This window comes from Necator americanus, chromosome II (assembly GCF_031761385.1).
Source record: "Necator americanus strain Aroian chromosome II, whole genome shotgun sequence".
Classification (NCBI taxonomy): Eukaryota; Metazoa; Nematoda; class Chromadorea; order Rhabditida; family Ancylostomatidae; genus Necator; species Necator americanus.
In genome coordinates, this window is record NC_087372.1 from 29,041,064 (window position 1) to 29,068,670 (window position 27,607).

The 27,607-nt window shown below is 40.3% G+C and overlaps 3 protein-coding genes across 6 annotated transcripts; 2 read left to right on the forward strand and 1 right to left on the reverse strand.

Annotated features, from left to right (window-relative positions):
* Positions 1-113: 113 nt before the first annotated feature.
* RB195_019834 (uncharacterized protein) lies at positions 114-1,349 on the forward strand (the record flags this gene model as incomplete). The annotated part of the gene is made up of 5 exons (XM_064187865.1): positions 114-277; positions 342-413; positions 483-586; positions 653-735; positions 1,263-1,349. 5 exons carry the CDS (start codon positions 114-116, stop codon positions 1,347-1,349), a joined length of 510 nt encoding a protein of 169 aa, XP_064043746.1.
* Positions 1,350-3,739: 2,390 nt separating this feature from the next.
* RB195_019835 (uncharacterized protein) lies at positions 3,740-17,713 on the forward strand (the record flags this gene model as incomplete). Of its 3 annotated transcripts, XM_064187867.1 has the most annotated exons (28): positions 3,740-3,791; positions 3,857-3,949; positions 5,701-5,834; positions 5,930-6,001; positions 6,604-6,729; positions 6,789-6,931; positions 8,138-8,321; positions 8,423-8,542; positions 9,798-9,815; positions 9,873-9,898; positions 9,960-10,033; positions 10,103-10,301; positions 11,032-11,163; positions 11,609-11,743; positions 11,871-11,999; positions 12,764-12,851; positions 12,926-13,051; positions 13,112-13,173; positions 13,406-13,540; positions 14,178-14,326; positions 14,383-14,471; positions 14,523-14,603; positions 14,695-14,778; positions 14,938-15,098; positions 15,153-15,298; positions 15,355-15,512; positions 15,571-15,747; positions 16,832-16,972. In XM_064187867.1, 28 exons carry the CDS (start codon positions 3,740-3,742, stop codon positions 16,970-16,972), a joined length of 3,234 nt encoding a protein of 1,077 aa, XP_064043747.1. The 3 variants fall into 3 exon arrangements, with proteins under 3 accessions (XP_064043747.1, XP_013307064.2, XP_064043748.1); XM_064187866.1 differs by lacking the exons at positions 3,740-3,791; positions 3,857-3,949; positions 5,701-5,834; ... (5 more) ...; positions 9,798-9,815; positions 9,873-9,898 and adding an exon at positions 17,671-17,713 and having other exon boundaries at positions 9,931-10,033; positions 16,832-16,968; XM_013451610.2 differs by lacking the exons at positions 9,798-9,815; positions 9,873-9,898; positions 9,960-10,033; ... (15 more) ...; positions 15,571-15,747; positions 16,832-16,972 and having other exon boundaries at positions 8,423-8,590.
* Positions 17,714-18,210: 497 nt separating this feature from the next.
* RB195_019836 (uncharacterized protein) lies at positions 18,211-27,529 on the reverse strand (the record flags this gene model as incomplete). 2 transcript variants are annotated; one of them, XM_064187868.1, is made up of 10 exons in its annotated part: positions 18,211-18,465; positions 18,532-18,660; positions 19,473-19,577; positions 19,639-19,707; positions 19,782-20,087; positions 20,147-20,224; positions 23,109-23,561; positions 23,616-23,765; positions 23,821-23,985; positions 27,431-27,529. In XM_064187868.1, 10 exons carry the CDS (start codon positions 27,527-27,529, stop codon positions 18,211-18,213), a joined length of 1,809 nt encoding a protein of 602 aa, XP_064043749.1. The 2 variants fall into 2 exon arrangements, with proteins under 2 accessions (XP_064043749.1, XP_013307066.2); XM_013451612.2 differs by lacking the exon at positions 27,431-27,529 and having other exon boundaries at positions 23,821-23,982.
* Between the last annotated feature and the right edge of the window lie 78 nt (positions 27,530-27,607).

Consider the following 27,607-nt stretch of genomic DNA (forward strand, 5'->3'; position numbering starts at 1 on the left):
CTTTTTTTCCTGGTTCGCCTTACGGGTATTATCTTCCGTTTTGATACATCCGTTGCAAACCGATTACAGTGTGTTTTCTCCATACAGAATCTATAGGTTTTCTTGCAGGCACTATGTCAATAGGGGCAAATGCCATTTTTCGGCCGCATAATGCTGTTTCTGCTGCAGTGATACGGTTCGTGCCTAATTTTGTTGCTCTTCGACTGAGTTGGACCCACAATTCTCTTCGAAGTGAAGGATTAGAACAGTTCATCGAGGAGTTCCTTCCCGTTATTCGGTAAATTGTTGCAGTCGACTGTTACGTTGCCCATAACCACAGAACTGACTCGATGTCTTTTAAGGGAAAATAATCCGCAAATAAAATACTTCTTGCATAGAACCTACACGGAATGTGATCCGTTCGTTGTTGGAGAGTAAGTATATCTTGTCGATTGAGGAGAAGTTTACATTGTGTGCTGTTTTATCTAGACCCACTTTGACAGGTATACGTGGACGCGAAGCCGTCGAAAACGTGCCTCATGGAGGTCAAAGCACCAAGTTCTATCTATGGTTGAAGAAATGGCAGTTGGAGGCGATTATCGACCAGGTATTGGCCCGTAGCTACCAAGTTAAGAAGCAAGCTCAAGTGCTTCGAAAAGAGTGTGTTTCCCAGGTCTAAAGCGAGGTGTTAACAAACGTCTCCCTCGTGGGCAGGAATTGTGGGATACAGAAACCATAGGCCACGATGTTTTCAAGGTTTGTTTGTTTGGTAGTCTGATTTCCACTGATATTACCGTCGTTCAAATGTGTGATCCTAGTTGTCATCTTAAAATTTTCATTGTGGAAGGTGGGGATAGTTACCGTAGTTGCCTTTTCCGTTCTATACTTGAATTCATGTAGCACTTCATGTAGCAGATCTTGACCTTAGAGTAGACTGTTCAACCTTTTCGTGCGGTTATTAGAAGTTGACTCTTCTCGCGATGCCTGTCTATTCACTTCGTCTTTACTGAACGAATTGCTCTCCATTGCGTTTTGAAAGCTTGAAGAAACAGAAGTTTATTTAACTTACCTAACTGCACCGATATTTTTTGTTCCTTGTTCAGAATGATAGGAAGATAACTTATGCTAATTAAAAGTGTTACGTTAGGGGCAATAGCGTTAAGAACTCATAATTTGCTAAGCTTGATCAACTTGGGTTCATCGATGTCCTCTAATCCAATATTTCATGGGTCCAGCTAAAAATATTTTGCTTTGTACATACTCTTTTTTTGTTATTTTTTCAGGTCCATAGTAAGTGGAAAGCTGACGAAGATGATCTGAAAATGCCGACCTCTGAGAAGCATCCACATTTTGTATATAGGAAGTATTAAACATATTTAGTAAAGTGCTGGGAATTTTAGCAAGTTTCCAAATATGTTATAGATTTTAGAACAAAATCTCTTAGGGTTGTGTATTATGAATGTACCTTATTGAAGATCACTATTTCTTGCATGTTTCCATTAAATAACTTCAAAGAAAATATTCTACTGTTTTTATTTTCAAAAACTTTTAAAATTGTAAATTTCAACCAACTAGATTGAAAACTACTTTCAAAAACCCAAATCACTACTATTACTATATTTGTCCTAATATTATTTATTATTATTATTACTAATTGTCAAATGGTTTTTGCGCCACGGGATTACTCACATCAGCACTTATTTGCTGTCCGCACGAATCCATGGCTTGCACCTTCGTTACGTTAGCAAGTACAGTCAGGTCAAAACGGCTGGACGATTATCTGAGCAGTTGGGTTTGGGGGAAAAGGTTGGCGCTTTTTACAAATCTCTGCAGTCTGATTTTTCGGCTAGCGAGTGTTCCCACTCGAGCACAACCACTTACTCAATTGCAGCAGTTGCAGGTGGTTTTGACTTGAATGTATTTCTCCACATTACAAACACTAAAGCTACTACTCCGTAGTGTGTTGTTGTTCACAAGTGTAGAGACTCTTGCTGTAAAGCGAAAGTGAAAGAAAAAAGGACAGTTCAGATCTCACGGAGGAATGTTCAAATAGCATGAGTGGAACATGAAGCGCAGGAGTGAAAGGTAACCGACGAACGGATGAGAAGCCGTTTCACAGAATGTTCTGGACAAAACAATGCTATTAATAAATCAGCCACTGTGACTATGCTTCTGTGATGACCTGAGTGATTTTATGAGAGTGGCAGGAATTGGGATACGCCTGACCGTATCTCCCTCGGTATGTATGTGGTACCGTATCTCCCTCGGTATCTCCTTAGAAAACATTGCCGACCAGAAGTCTGCAACGTCTTTTACCATTCTTGCAGCATAGGAACAGTGGCGGAAACTCAAAGTATAAGTGACGGAGTTTCACTCATATTCTGACTGCGACCTTATTTGGTTAAAAGTTCTGTCAATGACAAAGACTAGTTAGATTTTCATCCATCTATTCAACTGTAAGGTTATCGAGTTAGTCGCAAGCACTTGTACGTGGAACTGCGGATATGGAATGGGTTTAATTCTGACTTGAGGCCGTTTTTTCTTCACCTTTATAGTTGATTTCAACAAAAGTAACACAGTTTATTGAGAAACTACAATTGAATTGTTACGGATTTACTCGACGATTTGATCTATCTTTGTCAGAGAACTGTTCGCAGGATTTGTTTATGTATTTCTTTAGTCGAAGGTCATGAAAATACTTCCATTAAAAGTACACATTTTATCGATCAGCAACCACAAGAAATAGATGTTAGACATTGTTCACTGCTTCCAACAAGGTGTCAGTTAGCTGCGAAATTAGAGGAAACGAATCCGGATCAAAGCAGCTGGTTATATTTGAGATAAATGAAATGAATGCTGAACGATGAAATAGACCAAATATTGATTAGAAGAAGCGAACAGAAAAAAAGTTACAAGAGAAGACAATAGTAGGGATATTGGTGGTGAAAGTTGTAATTTACTGTAATTCCTACAATACCTGCAGCTCATGAAACATTCCTTCTTCCATTTTTGTAGCAAAGGAATCTCCTGTACCTGCTCTGATGGTTGGTTTACTGCAAGAGACGATAAGAGCCACTATAGTGGCATTTTAAGACTACGCAAAATTCTCTCCAGTCACTATATCTTTAAGGAAAAAGAACATCCTGGGAAATATATTTCTTTCATCTCTCAAGTTGTTATAAGATCAACAATTTCATTATCGATGGTAGTTTGTATGATAAACTGGCATTTATTTTGCGATTTGTTTCAATAAAACTTCCAATGGACTATTTCAGAATGAATATGTTGCTGAGTAGCTCGGTTTCTTTTTTCATAAAGCAGAAACGAGGGAGATGCATCAACTGGTAGGGGAAAAGTATTATCAATGGCACATAAAGACATATTTTTGCCAATTCTACCACAAGCTGTAAATCGTTCATGAAATAATTTGCCACGAAATCCCCATCCACAAAACTCGTCTTATGTTGAGGTCACGCTCCACGACTACTGATGCCGAGAATCGAATGAAAGTGGAACGGGATTTTGAAGCGTGATATAGGAGTGGTTGACTGACTTTCGCCATGTGAAGCATAGGTCGACTAGTCGATTTCCCACCGGGTGATGTATTTGGCACACGGTGTAATTCGCAAACACGTCCTTCACGTTCCATTGATAACATCTTTCTTCTGCCAAAATGGTGTACTTCCGATTTTTTGCTCTATAGGATCTTTGGATAGCCTTAATAACCTGCTTGCCTGTATTTTTAGAGTTGTGACTATCAATGAATTGGTTGGTTTCATCTCTGCTGTTTTCCACAGCGTTACTTACCGAAGGTGATCCTTGGAGTATTGACGTTCAAACTTATCCCTTCACTTCCTGAATACTCCTAAAATTACAGGCTCGCTAGCGGATAGAGCCTATTTGACAAAAGCAGCATGTCAACGAAATCCAAACTTGTCGATATGCAAGAAGGAGGAAGAGGAGATTTCTCGTGAGTTTATTCCCATTTCCCGTTTTATGAAGAAGAGTTCCTATTAGCACTTTTCTATTTGATATAGATCTTACTTTATACTTAAAGTTTTATACATTCTCATTCTCTGTATTTCCTTGTCTATAAACGCAACAATTTCTCCAATTCAGAATTATTCCCTCGGGAAATTATACGACCAGTTTAGATCCGCAGCTCCAAACGGCAAAAATTGTGGAGAGATCTTCTGAAACTCTGAAAATATTGTGAAAATATTATTGAATGCTAATCTGAGAGATCTTCTCGAGCTTCTATTTGAAGGAAAAGCTGAAAAAAACCAGAAGTGTTGAGTAATTAGTTGAAACAGCTAAGTTATCCTACAGCAAAAAAGTTTACTTTTAATGAGAGGACAAAACTCGGAGAGGATCCCTATCCTCCACTACCGTTTCCGCCCTCCTCCTCCCTACATTCATGAAATCTTGATCCTGTTAAATTGATACTTTCACCCATGTTTTATGAACTTACGCTTTTATGAGCTTACGTTGTTGTGTAAGGAAGATATAGTGTCCACCGAGTATGTTCAACCATGTGAACGCGCAACGCCGCTGCAACACACGCTCCTTCTCTGCTTCACACAAGCTTCCTCTTTCTTTTCCCTTTCCTCAATCCGATACGCATCGTTTTAGCGCTGTCGAACACACTCGGTGCCCACTATATGTGCTTATCATCAAATCTTTCAAGTACTTTTTTTTTCTGCCTGTGGAATTTAGAGAGACATTTGAAACTTAGCTCTAAGACTAGCACAATATCACCGGAATGTTGTGCGATGTATACCGTAGGCTTGACATGCGATAAGCATTGTCCAATATAAATCATTCCTGCCTTCTGAATAAAAAAAAACTACGAAGCATATGCGTTTAAAGAGTTTTTTTTTTCTTTTTTTGCTCTCTGCTGAATAGAGTAATAAGATGTACCAATTGCATGTGGTAGCGTCGTTCTTTTAAAGGCATCACCTCACGAATCTGAGGTGGTACAGATTTCAGGTGGAGTATTCGTATACAGGATGGGAGACTACGGAGAGGTAGGTGATTCCGTCCATTTCTTCCTAATTGCCGTAAAAAACGGCCCGGAAGATACGGCTTCATTCGTTTTGGCGCACCACTTTGTACAAGAGGTTCGATTGGAGCGCGCCAGTCTTGTGCGGCGCCGCATCTTCCGGGCCATTTTTTACGCTAAATAACAAGAAATGGACGGAATCACCTCCCTTTCCGTAGTCTCCCATCCCGTATACGAATACTCCACCTGAAATCTGCACAACCTCAGATTCGTGGGGAGATGCCTTTAAAACGACAGGCCTCCACGTATGTTCCCGATAGGAATGTTCCACCCCTTTAATTCTGACACTAGAATGTGGATATCTTCTTATTTTACATTCAGAATTCAATTTAATTTCTCTCTGAATGAATAACGAATTTTCTCTACGTTGAAGGTTTTTATAATTAAACATGTCTCATCTCAGAAATTCAAAAAAGACGATCCGCTGCCTTTCATTCCTCCGCGGTCCATATATTCGTACCAGACTTGTCTGGGAGGATAAAAACACTGACTTGACACATCGGCTAGCCACCGCAAGTCACTGTATTGGCCAGTTACACGTTCGTAAAACTCAAACGATTCTCAATTGAAGGGAACATGGTGGCGCATCCCAGGCGGATTGATTAACGCCAGAAACTTTATCCTTTATCGCAGAAATTCTCACATTTCTTTCAGTTCAGTCATTGAACCGCCTCCCATGCCAGTCACTGAGAGACAACACGAGGATGTTAGGTCGTCGAAAGTCCAACGAGAACGTGACGACTTAGCGGAACTGAACGAGAGGGTCTCAGAGGAATATCGGAGAGAAAAACAGGTTTTTGCTATGGTTTGAGGTGTTTTGGGCAGAAATTAAATCACTCATTGCTTTCCCTGCTCGAGTAGTGCAGTTTATATTCTGAGTTCTTCAAGGGTTTTTCGCTCTCGGGTGGTGAAGAGAGTTTGCGAGCGAAATGCATAAGAATGGCACCTGTTGCTCAGAAGGTGAGTTTCTCACTGATTCTCCTATTCCAGTGGCTGTCCTTTCCATAAATAATGTGATAATAAAGCAACATTGTTAACCACTCTCAAATATACTTGAAGAACGCAGGAAAGAATACAGGATGGACAATGAGCATGTCCGTCTACTTAATCGGCATAAAACAGTAGGGTCAAAAAGACATGAAGCACGCTGCAGCTGCGTAAGCGGCCGCGCTCGAAGCGGCGCAGTGGAGCTAGCGGTTGGAATCGAGGTGAGACCACCGCGAACTGCAGCAATAGATGGCAAGGGATCGCTTCGCTTCGCTGGATCCCAGCCGCCACGCTTCATCGCACCGCCTCGAGGGCAGCCGCTTGCGCAACTGCACCGTGCCTCATGTCGCCTCAGCCCTACCATATGTCCTACCACGTGGGCGTGTGCGCGTTCGATGGGAGCACGACAGAAAGAATAAACAATGCGCGCCAAACAATGAAAGAGCGTGTTTTGGGGCGGCCGCGTTGCGCTCACCTGGTTGAAGACGTTCAGTGCTAACTAATTTTAACCGGATTTGTGATGAAAAGGCAGAGTTAAAATGAACAAAATGCTTCGATAAAAGTGTTTCCTTTAGCACTGCGAAAAATCAACGCTAACAAAAGCGAATATTGGCCGATGCACAGCTTATTTCAAAGACTGCTACATATTCTTAGGCCGAGCGGATCCACTATACTCGATCGCAAATGCTTTCAGTTCTGCAGTGAGTTCAGCAAAATTTGTGCACCATTCTGAATTCATTCTTTCAAACATAGTGTTAAGGTGAATCTTAACTTCGCTACCGTCGACGTAAATGGCATTCCGTATTATCCCATCAATGAAGAAGGTTCTGTAGGAGTGGGAGTCCAGTCGAAAATTCCGTTTGGGTCGTGGGGTGGAGGATACTCCGATCATGTTGGAGTTCGGTAAGTTTCCGACTACAATGGATTGCAGAGTTGCTTATAGAATACCAGCCTGAATGTCCAGACTACAAACATCACGTGGGGTTCGCTTCGCTCGCTTTCAGTGACCAATAAAAATGAAGTTTCTAGCAGCGTTTTTTCACCTTTTGAAAATCACAATCATAATCACTGAGGGACGCCTTTGTAATCCTCTTGCTCAATGTGTCGGCATTACATTTTAAGAATATTGAAACTTGTTTTTCCCCTGTATTCCGCTGATACCGACTACAGCCAGGAAAAGAATTATTGGAAGCATTGGTTTAGGTTAAACTCTAAGTTCTACGCCATATCACTGCTAGCAACTATTTAAAGGCATCACCCAACGAATCTGGAGTGGTACGGATTTCCGGTGGAGTATTCGTATTCGGGATCGTAGATTATTGAGAAGGGTGATGCCGTCCATTTCTTCCTAATGGCCGTAGAAAACGGCCCGGATGATACGGCTTCGAGCTTTTGAACAAGGAGTTCGATTGGAGCGCGCCAGCCTTGTGCACGCGCGCATCTTCCGGGCCGTTTTTTCACGGTAATTAGGAAGAAATGGACGGAATCACCTCCCTCTCCGTAGTCTCCCATCCCGTATACGAATACTCCATCTGAAATCTGCACCACCTCAGATTCGTGGGGTGATTCCTTTAAACAATTCTCCCCATGCGCATATGCAATTTTTGAAGAAAGGCTAAGATGACAAAGGCGACGGACATGTGGATATCTAAATTAGGATGGACCAATCCGCATACAATTGTCGCCGCCAGATAAAAGAATTCAGAACGCTCCATTCACTTCTGTATTTGTGCTGACTGCAGCTTTTTGTGTGGTCGCCCCGATCACGTAACAAGGGATCGTCTCGGCGCACCAACTCACCACGGACAGACTCGTCTCACGCAATTTTAGCGGTTTCTGGCGCCAGCGCACCATCTCGAAGCCGTAGGACTTGTCGCTTCGGTTTTGCGGCGCAGACACACCTATCCCACGCCAATGGATCCGCCTTGATTTCTAGAATTTCATCACACGCATACCATTCATTATAGGGCATGATGCAAAATTCTTTATAGAATATTAGAGTCTGTCGGGATGAACCCTCAAATCTGGAAATTATTCAAATGTTGCGTTACCATGTTCCCTCTTGGTCGCAGAGCATGCCTGATTAATGCTAACAAACTCGAATTCCAGTGACTATTGGTCTCAGCACCAAGAAGTTGGTGCGAACTGGTACGAAGGGAAATATGGATACAAGAATGGATGGTCCGTACCGCTAGTACAGTCACTTGGAGTGGAAGGAGGTCAGCACAATACCGTGTCAGTACCATTGGATCAGAAAAATTTGGGCAAAGTTATGGTGGATAACGGATACGGAGTAAGTACTCAGCTTTTTCGAGACAGAGAGAATAGTTTCTCGAGTCATTCTTAGGAGGGAGCGGGGTTTCATTGAGGTAATCCTTTAGAATGTGCTTCTAGGTTGGTGGTTATTACGGTCATAACGATCATGTTGGTGTTGATTGGAGAAAAGGAGATGTGTCGCACAATTTTGGAGTTAGCTCTCCATTCGTGGGAGCTGGATTCAATACGGGACAAGCGGTCACTTTCCCAAGTCTCGACACGTTCCTCAACGCGGGAAGGAAGTGATACAGTACACCAGTGACTAGATTCAAGTTGTACATAACTGTATATCTCTTCTAATGGCTTTCGCAAGTGTAGCAATGATGTCAAAGCTTTCATAGTAACCTCCGACCCGTAACCTTCTTTCGAACTCATTGGCAAATCGAACGAATCGGAAAATTGAGCGGATCGAAAATTATCGACATGACCGTTATTGTTATCTAAATTAGTTTCTTGTTAATTTTTTTTGCTTCTACAATGTGTTTGTTACGTATCTCCAGCAGCTCCAACTGTCTAGAAAACGCTGTCTAGAATGTCTCTTCCATTTCCACCACATTCCTGGATCTGGTAGCTAATAAATATGGTAAATTCTAGAAAAAATCCACGATGCACACAGTCTCACATGCAGCAGGTTTATATGTACACATCAAAACTTTTCTCTTAGGCATTGATTCACGCGTATTTCGGTTCCATATTACGCGAATAATTAAATGAATGTTCGAGTTTTGGGTTCCCCTCACGTCAGCTGCAAAATACGGTTGGCATTCCTTCTTCAACAGGCGATCGCGACGTTTTCCCATAACGTGCGTTGTTTCGCTCCTTGACACACATTTCTTTCTTCTTCTAATCTGGCATAACCGAAATATGCACGCGTTTAACCGGTCGCACATATTCGGCGTAAACTGTGGCTCATAATTTCATTTTACACTCTTCCCATCTTTTGGCCTTTTGAAGTTATACCGTAACGAAAACTTTAGACATGATCGCTGAGATTTGAGTGGGTAACGACATCCGTTCCTGAGATCTTAAAAACTTGTCAAGAGACGCGTACATAGTCGGCGTAAAACGTACTCTAACATGACCATGCAACACGCCCTCAACAAAAGAGGACACGGAGTTCTCTTTGCAGTGTGGAGAAAACTCCCCGAAATTTCTTTCCTTTTGTTTTTTCTTTAGTTTTCGCTATTTCCTCGCATGATAATTCATGAATATGGTTATCCAGTTTCTGCCTTTTTATTGTAATTGTCCTTAATTTGCATTTGTTGTAATCGTAATGATAACAAAATCCCAAAAATCCAAACCACAAAGGAGCTAGGTATGCAGAGTTACATAAAAAATACCTTACTGACCGCGACTACACACTACACTCTTGGAGCACGACTAAAAGTTTGGAAGAAGTTTCTGTCATCACTACCCGGCAACATGTACGGTGATTTGGTTTCTATGGTTGAAGCGGAATGAGTACAACAATGTATGTAGAGAGTTTCGATCTCTTCTGTCCTATCTGTCTTCTAACCTACGTTTATAGAATTTCCTGACTCCTGCTGATGACGAGTTGGTGTATTGCTGTTTCGACCAATAATTAGATGACTGGTTCACAAGAGTACTCATACAGTAATAGGCATCTAAACGGAAACGGAAATGTGTCTTACACTGGTCGTTTCGGAGGTGTTCGCAGATCACGGACTAGTAAGTGACGTTAGGTCTAAAATTTCTATGTTGCAACAACGTGAAATGCTATATTGTGTCTTCTTATAGAGCTAAAATTTCGACCCAATGTCACTCCTTTCCGGGAGTTGTCGGATTGCAAGAATTTCATCCTTGAACGTTCCCAAAGTGCTTTGGACGGTGGTTATGATGACAAGCGCTCATTTCTCAACCAGCTCGATTGCTTAATTCGAGAAACACTGCCGGACTCCTTGAACGATCCCTCATTTTTCGAGGAGTTATGTTTACTGTGAGTTCATCTCTGCTCTTCAAATTATGAATAAATCATGAAGAGTAGTTTTTCCGAAACATTTGTTTTATGTTTGCCCCCTTCAAAGAAATGTAATCAGAATTCGTTTATGCAAGCTCTCTGTGGTTCTCTTCGCCTTTCATTTGCCTGTTTTAGTCTTTTCCCCTTTTGGAAAGAAGTGACTGTTTGACTCTTCAGTGTAAGCGAGTTAGGTCCTACAGTATTAACGATAGAGGTGTTCGGGGTATAGTTTGTACCTATATTAAAGCCAATTTGTAGCAATGACCAAATATAGACTATACTAAGTCACTGTTTTTAGTACCTTATCTTGTAATAGAATTGTTGTGTTAGTGCAAACCTAAAGGTGAACTCTGACTTCTGAATAAGTCAAAATAATTATAATAATTGTGTTTGAACTAGTGTTGGAAAACTAGTGTTGTCGCATGTAAGTGAAATGAATGGGTTTTCTAGGAAAAGCGTCTCATATAGACCTTACCTTACATAAAGGAAAAATACACTTGATTTCAACATCTACTGTAGTTTTATCACTTCGGAACTCAATGTATCATTACTTGCTATGGGTGATGATTGTCTTGCTCCTGTATTGTATCTTTTTTCTCACAAGTGGTGCAGCAGCTTTTTTTCCATTATTGGTGGAACTTCTAGAATTTAGGGACTACTCAATCAGTATCTAATTTTAAGGCTCATTTTTCATTTTCATTTTGTTCAGCCTTCTGGAAATGTTACGGGATGACCGTCAGGCCGTTCGAGCAATGTGCTTCCACCTACTGCGATTGTCTCTTTTTACGGAAAGAAACTTGGTGTTTCTACTGACAAACCACGTGGACATATATGCAGTGCGGTAATATATATTTTTCTTTTACTTCTTGGCACTTTTTCTTTCTACTTTTCTTTCTGTTGTCTCACTTTTGTAACCTGTTTCTTAGGGATTACTCCTTCTTCGGTACCTCAGTTATCAGGGTGTTATTTGTTTACCTGTATCTCACTTGTCTTTGAAACTGATTGAGATTCTTGAACATGTTCTGCAAGGTCTTCTAGGGAGTTCAAAGAGAGATCCATGATCGATATCCTTACTGAATTTCAGAAACAGTGAAAAAATACAAGTCATGTTAGTTCATACCTCAAATGAAATCGAAATGAGCGCGCAGATGAGCTCCTTTTGGTAAAGCGGTGAAATCTCTGTAATTGTTCTCGGAGTCTTGCAATTTGTAGCACTGTATTTCTGCCGTCCTAAGTTCTACTTGCAGACTTTTTCCTGCTAGTTAGCGGTTACGCCGTATTTTCAGTGCGTTGGATCTGCGAGTGGAGAACGGCATGGAAAGAGCTGAGGCATTGCAACTTATATATCACATTATGACTGTTTATCAAAACTCCCATTTAAAGAGACTTATTCAGTTTTCTGCTGCTCAACAGGATGGCAAGTATGCTTACTTTGGGATCTAGTTCTTTATTTTTTGGTGTTTTATGTCTTTTTTTTCTGAACTGGTAGACTTGTCTCCTACTTGCTCATCCCTTTTAATTCAGACACTGATGACTTTTGTTTTCTAGGAAGTACGCATTTCCCAAGTCGATCATGCAGCCAATTATTGCTGTGGCCTTGAGCACAATATGCTCCGCAAAAATTAGAGATCCTTCAGGTCCGCAGGAGAGAGTTGCTGTGGATCTTACAAAAGATAGGTGAGAACTACTATTTGGTCTTCTTGTAAAGACGTATTTTAAATTTTCGCTGCTTTTTTGGTGAACCTATGTTTCACATTACGATGGCTTAAGATCTTGTTCTGACGTTGAGCATAACTATATTCTAGCGTTAAAGAATGGGATTTGGTCACTTCTTAATCTCATTCGCTGTTTGTTGGACATACAATAATCTGTCTCTAGTTTCGCTATTTATTTATATTTACAAGCTTTGTTTTTTTCTGCGGCATTAGACGTTTATGTCAGTGAAAAAGTGTTAGATGTTTTCCAATTTTGAGAGTGGTTCACTTTTCAAATAGTGGAACTAAGAAAGATAAATCTTTCGCGGCCATCCCAATGGCATATAGGCGATAGTCGGAACCCCTGCTCCAACACCCTTCACCTTTGGACGATTGGTGAAGGGATCCTCACCACTTGAGCTGCCTCCCATGAGCAGGACCCCCTTCACCTGAGGAAAGTCCGGCTCCTCCCTATAGCATCTATGTCAATGGACAATAGGTCACTGATATGATGCCGGATGAATGTTGTTTCGTGTTAGTAATTTGCTGTGCCATTTGAACCTTCCACTTTTCATAGGACTGATTTCGAAGCATGAAGGTTCTTCTAGAAATTCACTAATGCAAACGGCCAGTGGAGGGGGAATGCTGTTATTGTTGTTCTATTTCTTTCGGTTTTCCTTCAAATTCGAGGGTTTCAAAGTTGGCTAGTTTTTGTGATCTCGTAACCTCCTTACTAGAAAAATTCAGTCTCGATCTCGGTTGTCTGGAGGTTTTCCTGGAGTTTTGTGTACTCGAACCTGAATTAATTCTTGATATGGCCGGAACAGACTGGATTGTGAGTTTTTGCGGAGTTGTGTTATTTCCGAAATGTCTTGGTTCTGGCTTCCTTCATCTCCAACAGCACTTTAGGTGCGTATTCTTACTGGGTCGAACTCCATCAGCCCTCGTGTTGCTACAGTTGTATCGCGTATCTTGGTTGCTTGGCTTGACCAACCCAAACTGCGTTTGAAAGGGCAGCTCCACCTCGTCTTGGAGGTATATTTGTGAATAGTTTAATATTAGTCGCTAAACCAGCGTTCAAGTAAGTATTTTCAGCAAATTTTCGCTCCTCTGATTGAATTTGGATTCTTCCAGAAAAATCTCTCCGCAACAGAACAGTAAGTTTGTTCACGGAACGCTTCATTCTGATAACGTATTTGCCCGGTGATTTTATGATGAGATGACAACATCCTTTTGTTCCTTTGGATACGTTTAGCGTTTTTTCGTTCTTGTTGCACTTTCATTTGACTATTTTCGATTCGAAAGAGGAAACATAATTCACTGAAATGTGACTGACTTTGCAAGTACGATTTTCTCGTTTATAAAATAAAATCTAACTCAATATTTCAGCGGTGAACGGATTGTAGAATGTGCAATGATCAGTTTTGGTCACTCCTTTTTATGTATTCTTCGATCATGGTCTGGACTACTTTCATGTGCTGCTATTGGTCCCACTTCATCTGCCATAGCTTCCGCACCTTTGAGGTACGTGTATTATTCCTTTCTACATTGACGTGTTCTTCATAAAATCATCTTGCCTTACCTGATATTTGAAGAATGTTAACCAAAAACAATCCCCCTTGAAACATTCTTAATGATACCACTGAACTTTTTTTGGAATGCATTTCCTCGTGCTTTATGTCGTGTCTTTATTTAGTCGTGCTTTATGTTGTTGATTTCTGCACAGATGAGAATGTGCAGTAATTGAAACAGCTGTGGTCAAATGTCATAACCATTATTTATTTAGATATAAAAGCTTTTCAGTTTCCGTATCTTGGCGACTGCAGATATTGGCGAGCTTGTTTCCCATAACGTATCTATATTTTTAAAAAAGTACTTCTCTCTTATTTCTTGGGTCTAGTTGGAAATAAATTGTTTACATAAATAGAATTTGGACGTGACACGAAAGAAGGGTTGTTGGTGGAAGTTAAGGGGACTCACCAAGTGGGAAAGTATGACGAGCATGGCGGATCCTAAGCTCTTCAAAAGTGAATTCTTCTAAAAGTCACTTAAAAACTGAAGAAAATCTGAGTACGCAGGTTATGATTGCACTATGACTGCCCTTAAAGCATTGTTTCTATGTACCTGTTTTGTAAGAGGGCCAATTTTTTTTTTAATTTAGGCTACTCGAGTATCTTGGGCTAGGCACAGTCGATGATTCTAACTTGTTGCGTATTCGAAACATGGTTGTTGATATTTGCTGTGAATTCTTGGATCTTCCCTACGCATCGAAGAACTTTGAGAATTGGGATAGTGCTCTGGAATACTATTGTTAGTGAAATGTTTTCCCCTTTTAGCTACTTTTATTCAGTAGGTGTTGTTTCTAGCTTCCTTGGTTGTTCCGGATGAGTTCAGTGACTCGCTCAAAGACGACTTCGTTCTTGCTCAGAGTGACATGTGCATCGCCAATAATGAGGTAAATTCTCTCTTTTGATTAGATTTTCTTATCTTCAAATAATGTGCGCAGGAGTGTTCTCAACACGTTGATCTCTTGGCTTCTTTCCGATCACTGGCGGCGTTAATTCTGATCAACGCAGGACTTCTCCAGGTACATTCGTCAGTCCCTTCACAAGTCATCATTAGTAGAAGACACAGTCTAAGAAGCCGATAAGTTTTCAAGAATAAACAAAGCATTTCAGTCTCTTGCCCGTTTGATAACATCGCAGCCAGATTCTCCTAGCGGAATCAAGGCTACACTTTTCGTAGCTGATATGATAAGAATGGTTCGTATTTGGTTTCTATTTCTTCTTTTTCTGTTCAGTGGTCATGTAATTTGATTCATTTGTGCTCAATGCTTCACTTAATTTTTTACAATTTTCAAGCGTGCGTCCGTGAGTTTGTATCTTTTTGCAATGTCCTTTATTTTCTTCACTGGTTTCCAGACTCCAACTGTGATGCCATCTTCGTGGCGAACAACTATCCTGTCCATGCCAACGCTTTTTCAATCAGCTTGCGAGTCGATAGCTCAAAGCAAGGCTGCTGCGGCAACGCACGGCTACTACGATTCGAATCAGGCTGATCGTTTCACATTTCTTTATTCTGGGTATTGTATTATTTTCCTTCTTACAACTGCTCCTTTGGAAAACATGTGTTCTAGGAACGCTGCCATGGTTCTACACCGCTTCGATATGCTTTACAAAGCCTCTATATCTAATGCCGTTGCAGAACCCCCGATTGATTCCAACTATTCCCTTTTTCTTTGTCCACCGGAGCCACTAACGTCTCCTTTCAAAAGTTCTCTTGGTGAGATGTTTTCTATTCGTTCATCTTCAAGCTAATTGCACAGTTTTCATCTATAGATACTTCATTACCTTCCATTTTGAATGAAGTTTCGAGTGGTGATGGTAGCGAAATTAATTGGGGAGCGGCAGCATTGTTATTTTCTCGGCTGCCTGCAGAGGTCAAGGAGATTGAGAAGCCTTTCTGCCTTGATGATGTTCTTGATCTTTTCGAAAAGGTGTGTCTCTCTGCATTGCTTGGCAATTGTCCGCATTCATTCGAGACTCTTTTTGTAGATTTTGACTGTGATGTCACCTCGAAGTTCCGCTCATACATTTTGGAACGCTGACAAATTTCCACTTGTTGTTGCTCGTATCGCAATTACAATAGGTTTGGAACTTGGGAGTACAGAAGACAAGTTTCTGCAAGCTCTAACAAGATATGCGACAGATGTCTGTGACGCGCTGAATGAGGTGATGTTTTTATCGGGAAATCTGAGAAATGTGATACTAACAATGTCGCAAAGCTATTATGATCAATAAACTCAAATTCTGAGAGAACATTACATCTGGACTGAACTACGGTGCTTACTAGTCAGTCATGACTGCATGAGATACGAGTGACTCACTCGAAATTTTCAGTTGGAAATCGTGTACGGACCTGGCGACTTGCCACATTCATTATCCACTCAGTTTCATTTCATTCTTTCAACAGTACCTGGTATCTACTTTTGAATCGAGAGCAGAGCGTAATGTAGCCTCGTTCCCTCTAAACAAACAAAAAGAAAAAAAAAACAGCGAAGATAACGTAGATACAGAGTTAGGTGGTATTTTATTCTATGAAGCTGTAGGTGCGTAGTGCGTACTGAAGAAAAAAGAACTGTAGGAGTGAAGTTGAAAGTGCCAACAGCTGTACCTCTATTTCGTATGCGAAAGCCAGCAAATCCCCGAGTGTTTTAATGGTTGGACCATTATTCTCAGCGGTCATGTTTGTGTTGCTAGTCTTGGTAAACTCAGCATATTGTGGTACTGCCTAGCTACCGTCTTGAAGGTTTTATTCTGAAAGTTAGAGGTCTTTTTTCCAGAATTTCACATTTGAAAAGAAATTGATGGGAGTTGATGCTGAATTTTCCCGCAGGTCATGTTGATATAATCTTACCATTAAGAACGTCCCATAGGTTAAGGCAGAGAATGACCAAAGAAAAAATAAAACGTTCTCGAAGTACTCTATGTCCGCGCAGATGAGATGACTCCAAAATAACGCGGACGTTAATGCCATTTGTTATTGCCTGGGTTTTGCAAAGGAGCCGAGTTCTTTTTTTTTATCTGGGAGCGCGGAGCTGTATGAGCTTGCTTTTTTGGTATGTTATTTGCACTGGTTGAATAAATCTCGAATTGCTTGTTTATTATTTCTCAAAGTGTCATTGTTTTTGTACCGAGTTAACAGTCATAACAAAATAGTGAGGCTCTCCTTCAAGACTGACTCCTTCTCTCGAAAAAACTAATGCACTACTCGTGCGGATATCATTGCAACCGATATCAGGTTTGACTTTTATAGATCTCATCTGGGTCGGATGTATTTTCTACTAGAAATTTGGTTGATGGAGGATCTATGTATTACTTTTCTCTCATTGGTGTTATGAGCTCTCATGCAAATGGAGTTGTCCCACTCGAGAAATCCGGCATTCTCCAACAGTAAGTACTGGAATTATATTCACTATTTATTATCGAATATTAAACTGGCAAGAACGTGGCCAGGGATGGCACTTAATTCTGTAACAAACTACAGTAAAGAGAATTGCACAGAGAATATGCTGTGGGTTAGTCGAACGACCTTTTATCTATGCGGTGTTAGAACGGAAGAAAGCAGCAACCGAAGAGGCTGTGAAGGACACTTCTGACCGTTGTTCTCAATGAGAAAGATGAGAGTCATGATGTCAGGTTTGGAGAGAGGCGATCTGAAATACAAAATTTTGAATTATGGAATGTTCTGCTGCGAAGTTCAGTTAATTTAGCGTACTTTTCTAATATATAACTAATCGAACTGATCACGTTAGAAAATGAGAAGTTTTCCATCTCTCATTTTCCAGACCGGAACTTTAACTGTTACTAGTTTTGAAATGCGTGTTCACCGTTTAATTCTTCCCACCGTTCACATTATCGGAAATGGCAACTCTAAGTTGCTTTCCAAGCCCCAGTTTTGATATGAGGAGTGTTCTGTGGATCTCTTATTATTTTATATAATTCCTGAAAACGAAATTAATCCAATGTGTTTTTGAGGGTCTTATTTTTTGTTGAGGGTTTAATGCGGTGTACGCCTCCATAGAAATAGAAAAAGGTTGCACTTAAATAGTGATAAACGGTCTCAAATTCTTGAGGTGAATTGCTTTGTTGCAGAATCGTTTTAAATTTCGTAATTTTGTGTGGGAGAAGCTTTTGAAAAATGGAAAGCGGTTGAGAAGAGCGTGGTTGCAAGAACACAATCCTGCTGATTCTGTGATTTTTTTTTCATTGAAAGGTACGCCAGCGTAGAGATATTCGTATTTTCAGAGCTTCTGTATTAATATACCAGTGGAAATACATGAAACTTAAGAATCAGTGGCATAACAAAACATCAGAATTGATAAGATTGTTCAGAACGCAAGTTGTGATGTTCGAAATTAGTTGAATAATGAATAAAACCTATTCGGACGAATCGCAGGCGATGGCGGGCGCAAGGGTTGCGCATTTCAACAGAAGCCGTCGTAAGAGACAGCGTTCCGGAATCGTCCGTTTACACTGTTACAGTATGAGATGAACGCAATCACCCTCTTCCTCACAATCAACGACCCCGTATAGGCATTATCCCCCTGAAACCCGTACCACCCCAGATTCGTGAGGTGATGCCTTTAAGCAAAATACAGCTCCGGGTCACTTACCACTATTGTAGATACAGATCTATGGTTTCTGAGAGACGTAGAAACACTGCTGGATTTGAGAGAGCTTCACTAGACATTTGTATTTTTCTGAGAGCAGTCCTCCTTGCGGAAGACCTGCTGCGGGGTTGCAGTAAGGTCTGCATTGTTCATAGCCGGGTTCAAAGACGTTGTATGCTTCGCAGCAAGCAGTGGCGTCTTCGTATCCGGACGCACAAACCATGATGTCGGCCATTTTGTTCAGTGGGCATCGTCCTGTTAACACTGCTAGTTGCATCTGGAATGAGATGCGTTCGAAATAGTTTGTTTGTGGTTTTGTTTTTTTTTCCGCAATTTTTCCTACCGTGGACAAGGGTGCATCGTAGTTGCACAGAGGTGTGCATCCTTCGCCGAGTCTTGCGCAGCAAGTTGAGAATCGCTCGTTTGCCGTTTGTTTCGAAATGCAAGGGGCCCACCCTGGTTGACGAGGGCACTGAAAACGGGAAGCCTTATTTTGGCTCGTAAGGGAAAAATCAACAATATGTGTTTTCCAGCTTTTTTTCTGTAGCAAAGTCATAGTATATTTCAAGTGTATTTTATACATTTGTTCGTGTTCTTTTATTTCTTCCAAGCAGAAGCTATTTTTCGTTGCGGTACAAAGGTGTTTTTCATGTGTTTTCCACGCGCAATGAAAAGATGAGCAGCAAATTGTTTGGCGAAATCCATGGACAGTATAAGTGGTCACAGATAGGATGACATTTTTCTAAATGTGTAAAAGAACTAATATATCATACAGATATCAAGATTTCTTTGTTACGCAGGCATTGATTTCTAACTACAGAATTAGGTATGTTACCGAGAATTCTTTCCGTGAACTTCTAGTAGATGAATCTTTGTAAATTACATTTGAACTGTACAAATACACATTATATCATATGAAAGCATCGCTCTAAATCGAAGAGATCATCTTGGCCATATCAGGAAAGTAACGCTTCAGATATCACCGCATATGTTATCGTTCACAAAATCCGAGCCTTTTCTCTCATTCTCAAAAACAGTTTTTTTTTTTTTTGAAAATAAGTTCTTTCTTGTTCTTTTTTATAGCGTATTCTTACTTTTCTTGCACGTTGCACGTTCTCATTGTTTAGATAAAGTTATCCTGTCAAATCCACGTTCCTTCGTATTTTTGTGGCCGTCTCTCATTCACGTGCTCTTTGGCTATGTGCGTGTAGACAGACAAATTCCCGCGATCATATACAGTAGAACTTTTCTTGAATTGTTTCTAGAATATACGTTCATCTTTACCTGCTGTGGTAAATTTGGTGGTGCAGGGCCTTTACCATCGACGTATTTTTGTAGATTTATAGGTGCAGCATCGATGCTATGTGATTTCTGTGGAATATTAACCACCTGAAAAATTTACTTTTTGAGACAACAGACGGTTATTAGGAATCTAGTCAAATGCTATAACCTGGTTTTGCGTGTACTGCTGTGATATTTGTGCTTGGTTAGTTTGGTACTGTTGATTGACACCATTCACCTAAATTGTCGAGTTGATTATCTACACAAACTTAATCAGTTACGTATAAAGGACTGCAAATCTTTGAAAGAAACCTGCTGTGGTTGAACTTGCGGTCGTGGGATGTTGTTGTTCTGCGGTCCGTAGACGTTTTGTTGATTTTGGTACGCTTGAAACTGCTGTTGAGATCCTTGATAGTTGTTTACTTGCTGTTGGACATTTCCATTCTGCTGCACGTTTCCATTTTGTTGCTGTTGATTATAGTATGCTGGTTGCGGGGCTTGTTGGTTTTGCAGTAGGTTTTGTTGAGGCTGCTGGTTTACCGGAGATGTTTGTCCGTATTGGTTTTGTTGAGGATTATATGGTGTACCCGTCTGCGATACTTGAGTCAGAGCTGTTCCCTGAATGTGAACTATATAAACATCTGAAATAACCAAGAAGCTAATTATCTCGTGGTCACCTGTGCTAAATTGGTCATTCCCGCCAAATTGAAGAGACCGAACGGGTCCAAAACTGACTGTGCTCCTCCTGCGCCAGCCTAAAAGTACGACATAAATCTTTGTTCTTTTAATGAGCCACTCTTAAAATAAAATAAATAATAAAACATGAATGAATGTTTATTTTGGTTGTAGTTAGCTGCGTTGCTGTGGTTTCCTCTCACAGTAACGTAGTAATTAAGTCTTGAAAAAAGACTGTTTTCATTCTAAGGTGACATAGATGTAAACGCAGTCACTATGCAGTGAGTACTTCCTTGCACAGTGAGGGTAGAAGAAGAAAATTTTTGAAAAAAAAGAATAGGAGTGTGATCTGGCAAGCGGTGTTCTTCTAATATTGGAGTGAAGATATTGGAGTAAGTCTTGTAATAGAAATGTTCTCGAAATTTTCCAAGTCCTGTACTTTAAATAATAATATATTTAACTATATTATATAATAATATTATTATATTATTAATATTAATAGTTAATATTTTAACTATATTATATAATTTAACTATATATATAATAATATATACTTTAAATATTTAACCCCTGGTTCGGCATTGCGCGAGGCTGCGCTGGATGTCGTGAGGCAATTGAGCATGGCCAATTGCGGACCTCATCTCTGGGCGAGAAACGATTTCTATTGGTTTCATCATGTCTACGAGGGATTCCTTTGTTGAGGAGCGCATTTCGCTTCGAATCTACATTTTCGTCGAAATTGTGTGAGAGGGCGAATTCAATTAGTTTCAATTGACGTGGGTAGTGTTTAGAATAGTGTGTGAATAGTGTTTAGAATAGTGTGTGAATAGTGTTTAGAATAGTGGTCGTGTTTAGTGTTTAAAATATGATTTCCTAGCGTATTCAGAAATGCAGCTACAATTAGGTCGTTCGCTGGAAAGTAGGAGAAGTTCTTCCTCGTTCAACTTCTGGAGTAAATAGCATCGACTCGTTCATCTCCGTATTATTAGGCTGATCCGAAAGTCAGGCACTGAAATTTATTTTTCTATTCAGAATTTTAGAAGTCGTGAATTGAAATTATTTATCACTTGAATATGGAAGAATGTTCCAGAAGCTTACACCAGAGGGATATGTGAGGCCGCGCATTTCACTGGTATTCAACCTTCACTTCAGTAAACTAAAATCAAATTCGAACTATTGTGTACTACGAATTCCTGCAAGGCCAGAACGCATGCGACACCACCGCAAAATATCTGTACTGCGTTCAAAAGAGATATAGTGTTTTGCTGGACTGTCGCCTGTTTGTTCTAACGGTTCAAATCAGGAGATATTTCGCTTGTAGTTCGACCTCGCTCTGGTCGCCAGACTGATTGGAATGCTTTCCGCGACGCTCTCAGAGCCAAGTCCAATGGGGCTACACTTGGCTATACTTGGGTGCGGCATTAGAACAATCGTCAGACGTCTCCAAGCTCCCGGTTACAGGAAAGTGATGTCGGTTTTCGTCCCCACGAATTGAGTGCCTCGCCGCTTGCGACAAGAGTCAGTCTTTGCTTCTTCGCCCACACATGCTGGACTTTCTGCGCGAAATCATTACAGAAGATGGCAGTAGGGTGCTGCATGTTAATCATACGAGGCGGAAAAGTTTGCTCCTGCATGGCGAACCACTTCCAAAAGAGTCGAAAGGAGGATTTTACGAAAGGATTTTGCTGTGTTTTGTTGGAGGGATTCCTAGGGAACGCTGTACTATTAACTGTCCCCGTCTGGGTACACCGTGACCGCTCAACTCTACCCTTTCAGCTACAGTAATTAGCTGACGCGGTTCGCCTGAGGCGTGAGAAAATTGGTCATGTTGGTCTACTTCATGACAATGCCAACAACGTAATGAATCATGTTGGTCATTATTTTGTTGATTGATTTCTATGAGCAATAAATTTAAAAATGTTTTTTTAAAGTGTGAAATTTGGTGCAAGACTTTCGGAGCAACTTAATAATTGGGTCTGACTCTCACCTTTATCACGTGTTCTTTTATCACGAGGAGAAGACTTCTAACCTGTCGAGACTCTAAATGTCACTCACTAATGAAGAGATTTGTATCTCTATTGCAAAGTAAGGAAAAAGTCTTGTCTTTTTAGTAAAGGTGCCAGTATTTCAACAGTTTCTCATGTTCGTATTCGCGTCCTGCTCGAGAATGTAAATTACACGGGATGCGTAAAAACTGGCTGAGAACGTCTAATTCACGCTACTCTACCCAATTATCGGCAATAATTTTTGTTGCATTCGTTGACCTGTGTGCGTACTTGCCATTGAATTTCCGTGTCCAAATAATCGTATCAATTTTCGAAGCGTTGCTGCAATTATGGGTTAGCCGCTTTCAAGCAATTAACAACAACGAGATGAAACTGATAGAACGAGTACGTGTTTTTCTTATTTTTATGATAGTTAATTGCACACTAATCAACGTGCTAAGCTGAGGAAAAAGAGATATATTAAAGATTACAACGGGTAAGACAGGGCAACAAAATATTTTTCTGCAATTTCTTGGTGTAGTGCGACCTAGTGTTCTCCCCATTTAAAGGTAGAATAAATAATTCAAAATATACAACTGCGGAATTTTTTTTATGCGGTGAGTCAATGGAATTCTAATTTTCATCTTCAGCTGTTTTTTTTTTCGAATTGAAAACCGCTATAAGGTTGTTGCGCCGTCTGCTTCGAAGCTCTTGCTGTGATAAAACATCTCTTTGAAGCTGACTAGAGAAGTTTTAAACAAATTTAGAGAGTGGAGATTGATAAGAGTTATTACATTTTTTGCCTTTATTTTATTTGATGGGCAAGAAACGGAGTGCTTAGAAGACCTCAAAATCAAGTGACTAACAAGTTACCGGATATCTATCTATAATATGCCTAACGGTAATTCAATAGCTGCGAAAGCTACCAGATTTTTTTACCCGAGTCATTTTCACTTGATGGATTTATCTAGAATGGTACCTGTTGCATGAATGGCTGGAACGGATTCAGTAGAGGAGTCGATTGTGACTGCTGAGGGAGTTGGAATGGATTTTGACCTGCTTGTGCTGGGAATAAAGGTCTTCCGAAAATGTCCGTCATTGCTGGTTGCTGAAAGCCGTTGTTGTTTACGCCGTAGAATTGTTGCTGTTGTTGTATTGGAGCAGCGACTTGGAACTGTGTCGTTTGTGGCAGGTTAAACGAAGCAGCACTTTGTGCGCCACTCTGCTGATACTCTGGCATTGGCTGAGCTAAATCAGCAGGTTGCTGTGCAAGGTTTCTATTCAGGTCTGTTGGTCGTGGTGGTGGAATCAGTGGCGCGAGAGTAGCGACATCAGCCGGAGCAGGATACTGTGCTGGAGCCACTTGAGTTTGAGGTGCTGCTAGTTGGATGGGCCTTGGTATTTGAAAGCTTGGTTGATTGAACGTGGAAATCTGCAACTATATGGTGCATATAGACTCAAACGACAGCAAACAAATATAAAATACCAGCGGCTGAGTTTGTGTTGCTACGCCCGCTTGTCTGGCAGTGTTTTTAAATTGGGTATTGCTTTGCTTGTTGAACTCACTACCAAATTTTGGCAACGTCGCCGAGAATGGCGATCGGCTCTGCTCAGTAAATACTTTCAGTTTAGTCCCCTGAAATCAATAGATACCAATTGTGAAATTCTTGAAGTCTGTCCTTTTGACCTACTGTTCGGGCGTCCATAACCGTGCGCGGACAGGCTTGACATGTTCTCTCGCACATCCTTGCGATGAAGTCAACGTCGCAATGCTCACATCGTGCCCGTTCACAAGATGGTAAATCTGCTCTACAAAGGGCCAACACGGCGGCTGTAACCCATAGTATCCTCATTCCCTGAAATTTTGTTAGTGATCTGACTTTCACAAGTAACAATAACAAATTCAAACGAGATCACGATTTTCTTCATTAGAATTCGGTTAGAACGAATAGACTTTGCTTTTTAGTGTCTCATATTACGTATATTACGTATTTTTTTGAAAAAGTATTCATATCTCATCGTTTGGAGTGTTGCAGGAAATAAATTCTGCAATAAATTATGTGTCATTCAATTTTTGCGGAAAAAAGTCGAAATGTAGAATTTGATGATCTAACAAAATGACAAATATGCATAAAAAAAACGTAAAAGCCTTGTTTCTCACTATGTAGTCTAAAAGTCTTGATGAAGGTTAAAAAGGATAAAGTGTCTGGCGTTAATCAATCCGCATAGGATGCACCCCTGCGTTCGTTTCACATCAGAATCGTTTGAGGCTTACGAACGCGCAACTAGCCTGTACAGTGACTTGCGGGGACCAACCGGTGTATCAAGTCGGTGTTTTCATCCTCTCAGACAAGTCTGGTGGCAATTTATCGAACCTGGAAGGATGAAAGGTTTGGTTTTCGCTAGGGTAGAATTGAACCTCCGATCAATCAAGCCCGGAACCTTTCACTGACTTCGCTACACCAAACCAAGCGTTTTGATAGTCATTCGAAATAGCTGTCAATGCTCATCGGATTGAGTTTCTCAGATTCTTCAGAATAAATATACCTTGTTGAACATTTGATGAAGCAAGATCAAACATTTTTGATGAGGCAAAAAAGTTTGATCTTGCTTGTATCTCGTCACAATAAGATTAATGACGCGCAGTTGCAACAGTTGCGATGGTACTAGAACTTTGGAAGATATGAGCAATCTTAGCTTATTGATTCACCTACTGTATTTTAATGAAGATTTATGTTTTAAAGACCATGATATATCTTTGCCCATATTCTTTCGTTATCGTAGATTTACGAATTATAATAATTTTTTTTAGCCGTTACAGTTCCTGCCGAAAGATTAAAAATAAGGATCACCGCTAATAAATTGCCTCAAGCTTAATTTATGTCCGAATAAAATACAGGTATAAATTAGTTTTCAAATATTCTCAAGACTGCACATGTTGTGGATATTCGTCCATGATTTACCGCAGAAGAGAACTTGAGAAACGGGCTTAATGGCAAGCTGTTAGCATGGCTTTTCCAGTTCAAGAAGCTAAAAGTTTTTTTGGTTTGAAGTAAATGCTCTATTTTCGATTTATTGTAGAAAAGTCGGCTAGAACCTGAAGCATTACCACACCCTAGGGGAACAAATCATTAAATGATTTCACATGTTCCTACATGGCTGATCTCGCAACTATTTATGGATGCAAAACCCATAACAAAAAGCGCTTATGGAAACTTGTATCCTGATCTCTTTAACGGTTAGCTATGTTTTGCTAACTTTAGTTTTATGAACAGTGATTAACGAAATGATTACTATGCGCTAGTTTTGACCCGTTTCGCACACATGTGTAAGGATTACGTCGCGCAAAACAAGATCTACAACTTCTTGTTTGACTTCCAAACTAGTATTTTGTATCAATTGCACACTTATGAGTTACAGTAGACCTCTAGTTTTGTGGCAAGCTAGCTGTGAAGTGCAAATCGGTTTTTTTTTTCAAAAATGATCAGTTTAGCTCCTTTAAAAAAATAAAATGAACTCCTTTACTGCATTTCAGACTTGGAGGGAGGCTCTTCAGTACGCAATATTTTCACAATTCCTTAACTATTTCTTTCTAAAAGAATCCTGTTGTGGCGTTAACACTGGTACAAACACTCTTCAACATTTTAGGCATACGAACGAAGAGGGCAACAAGACCAATTTTGTTTACTGATATACCCAGTGCTCACTTGTGAGTGTAAATTTGAATACAATAGCATGAGTGAATAACGAATAGTATCACGTGGAATTATGTTAAGTAATGATTTGCGAAAATGAATTTACAAACGTAATGTGTTTGTAAATAGAGAAATATCTGTAATGCTAGCACAGTCATATATAATTAATGCTCGAACCGAAGCTCCAGTAGTTGGATACGGCCACTATGAATGAAGAAAAAAGTGAGGACTGAGTTGATTAGAAAATGAAATAAGCACAGAAGTTGAACTCAAATTTCGATTTTAGCAAATAATACGTTAGCAGATACGAAAGAATCGTCGATTCAGCTTTACTTACAGGCAGGTATAAGTCATCAGAACGTATATACATGCTTTTTTTTCCAAATGATGTGTAGTTTTTTAATAGCGTTCGGTGGTGTTTTTTCGGATTTGGATCTGCTGGAATTCTCTTCCAAAGTATATAGAATCTGGACATAGCTTACAGATCTCACAATGATAACGTGAACAATCTCCTAAGAATCGAAGGAGCGAAGCCCTCAGTTCACCCCACAAGTCACCTCTACACATCCCCAGGATTGGCGGAATAAGCTGAGTTGATGGTGAAATTACCTGGTGAAGCAACCATTCATATACATACGGGTAGCAGATTCTATTTTTTTTATTAGTCCAGCCCTGAGGATGGAAAGATTCAGGTCATTGACTAGTAATATGAATCCTATGCTACTGAATACTTGGAAGAAAGCAAGATCAAACTTTTCTCCGACTAAGTAGCATTTCGTTTATCACACCCAAAAAAAAGCTATGATGTGCTCCGGTTCTGAACAGGCTACTCACAAACCTGCACGGTATGGAACACCGTGCTGGTTTGTGACGCCTGTTTAGTGTGGGAGCACGTAATACTGAAATTTTGCATAGTATGTTTATGGCTTTCGATTACACAAGTGAAAAGGACCGTGACATTCTAAGAAGTTCTCATAATTCTTTTTTGCTTCCTTTTTCTGCTTATGTTTTGTTCTAAGGTGAACCAGTTAACGATAAAAGATGACGGTAAGCTATGAAGAACATTTGAGAAGATGATAATGGAAAAATCTTTTGCACTAATTCGGTAAGCGGAACTTGTTGTTAAGATAATTCGATTGTTGTTCGGAGTGATTTGTGTCCCCCATGGCTAAAACATTAGCCATAATTCTGAGAGTTAACAACTTTGTGCTGTTTTGTCATCAACAGCCAAAATTCAACAAAATTCATTCCGAATTTTTTTTTATTTATGCAATTTTGATTTAGGAGGCAATGTTAACGTTAGTGTTTATGGATAAAGTGGAGGTAAGAAGGCGAGGTTATAGATGAAATGTGGGCAGAGTCATAATTTGTAACAAATTACCTCAAGGAATCACGAGTGGATGCAACACAAGACTTCTCAATCTCACGATTTTTAAGTGAACATGCTACAAGCGTGAATGATGTCCACAAAGTGTGGGCGTGTAGAAGAGCAAGGATAAGCGTGAGGTTGGGGGCAATTCGTAAGCTGAAAGGACTCGTTTCGAGATTGTATGGGAGCGTTGCGCTTTCGGGCTGCGTCCTCGGTTGCTGTTGAGCGCTTGGAGACCTGTTCTTCTCCCGTCTCGTCCTCGCTCATCCCGTTCTCCCTACGAGATCCAACATGTCCATGCGCTTGTGACTTTTCGCCATTATCCGCTTCCGGCATCGATAGTTGCTTTCTGCTCTATCTATTCTCGATCGGACATTTACGATCTAATGTTATTAGCGAAATTGTAGTTGTTTA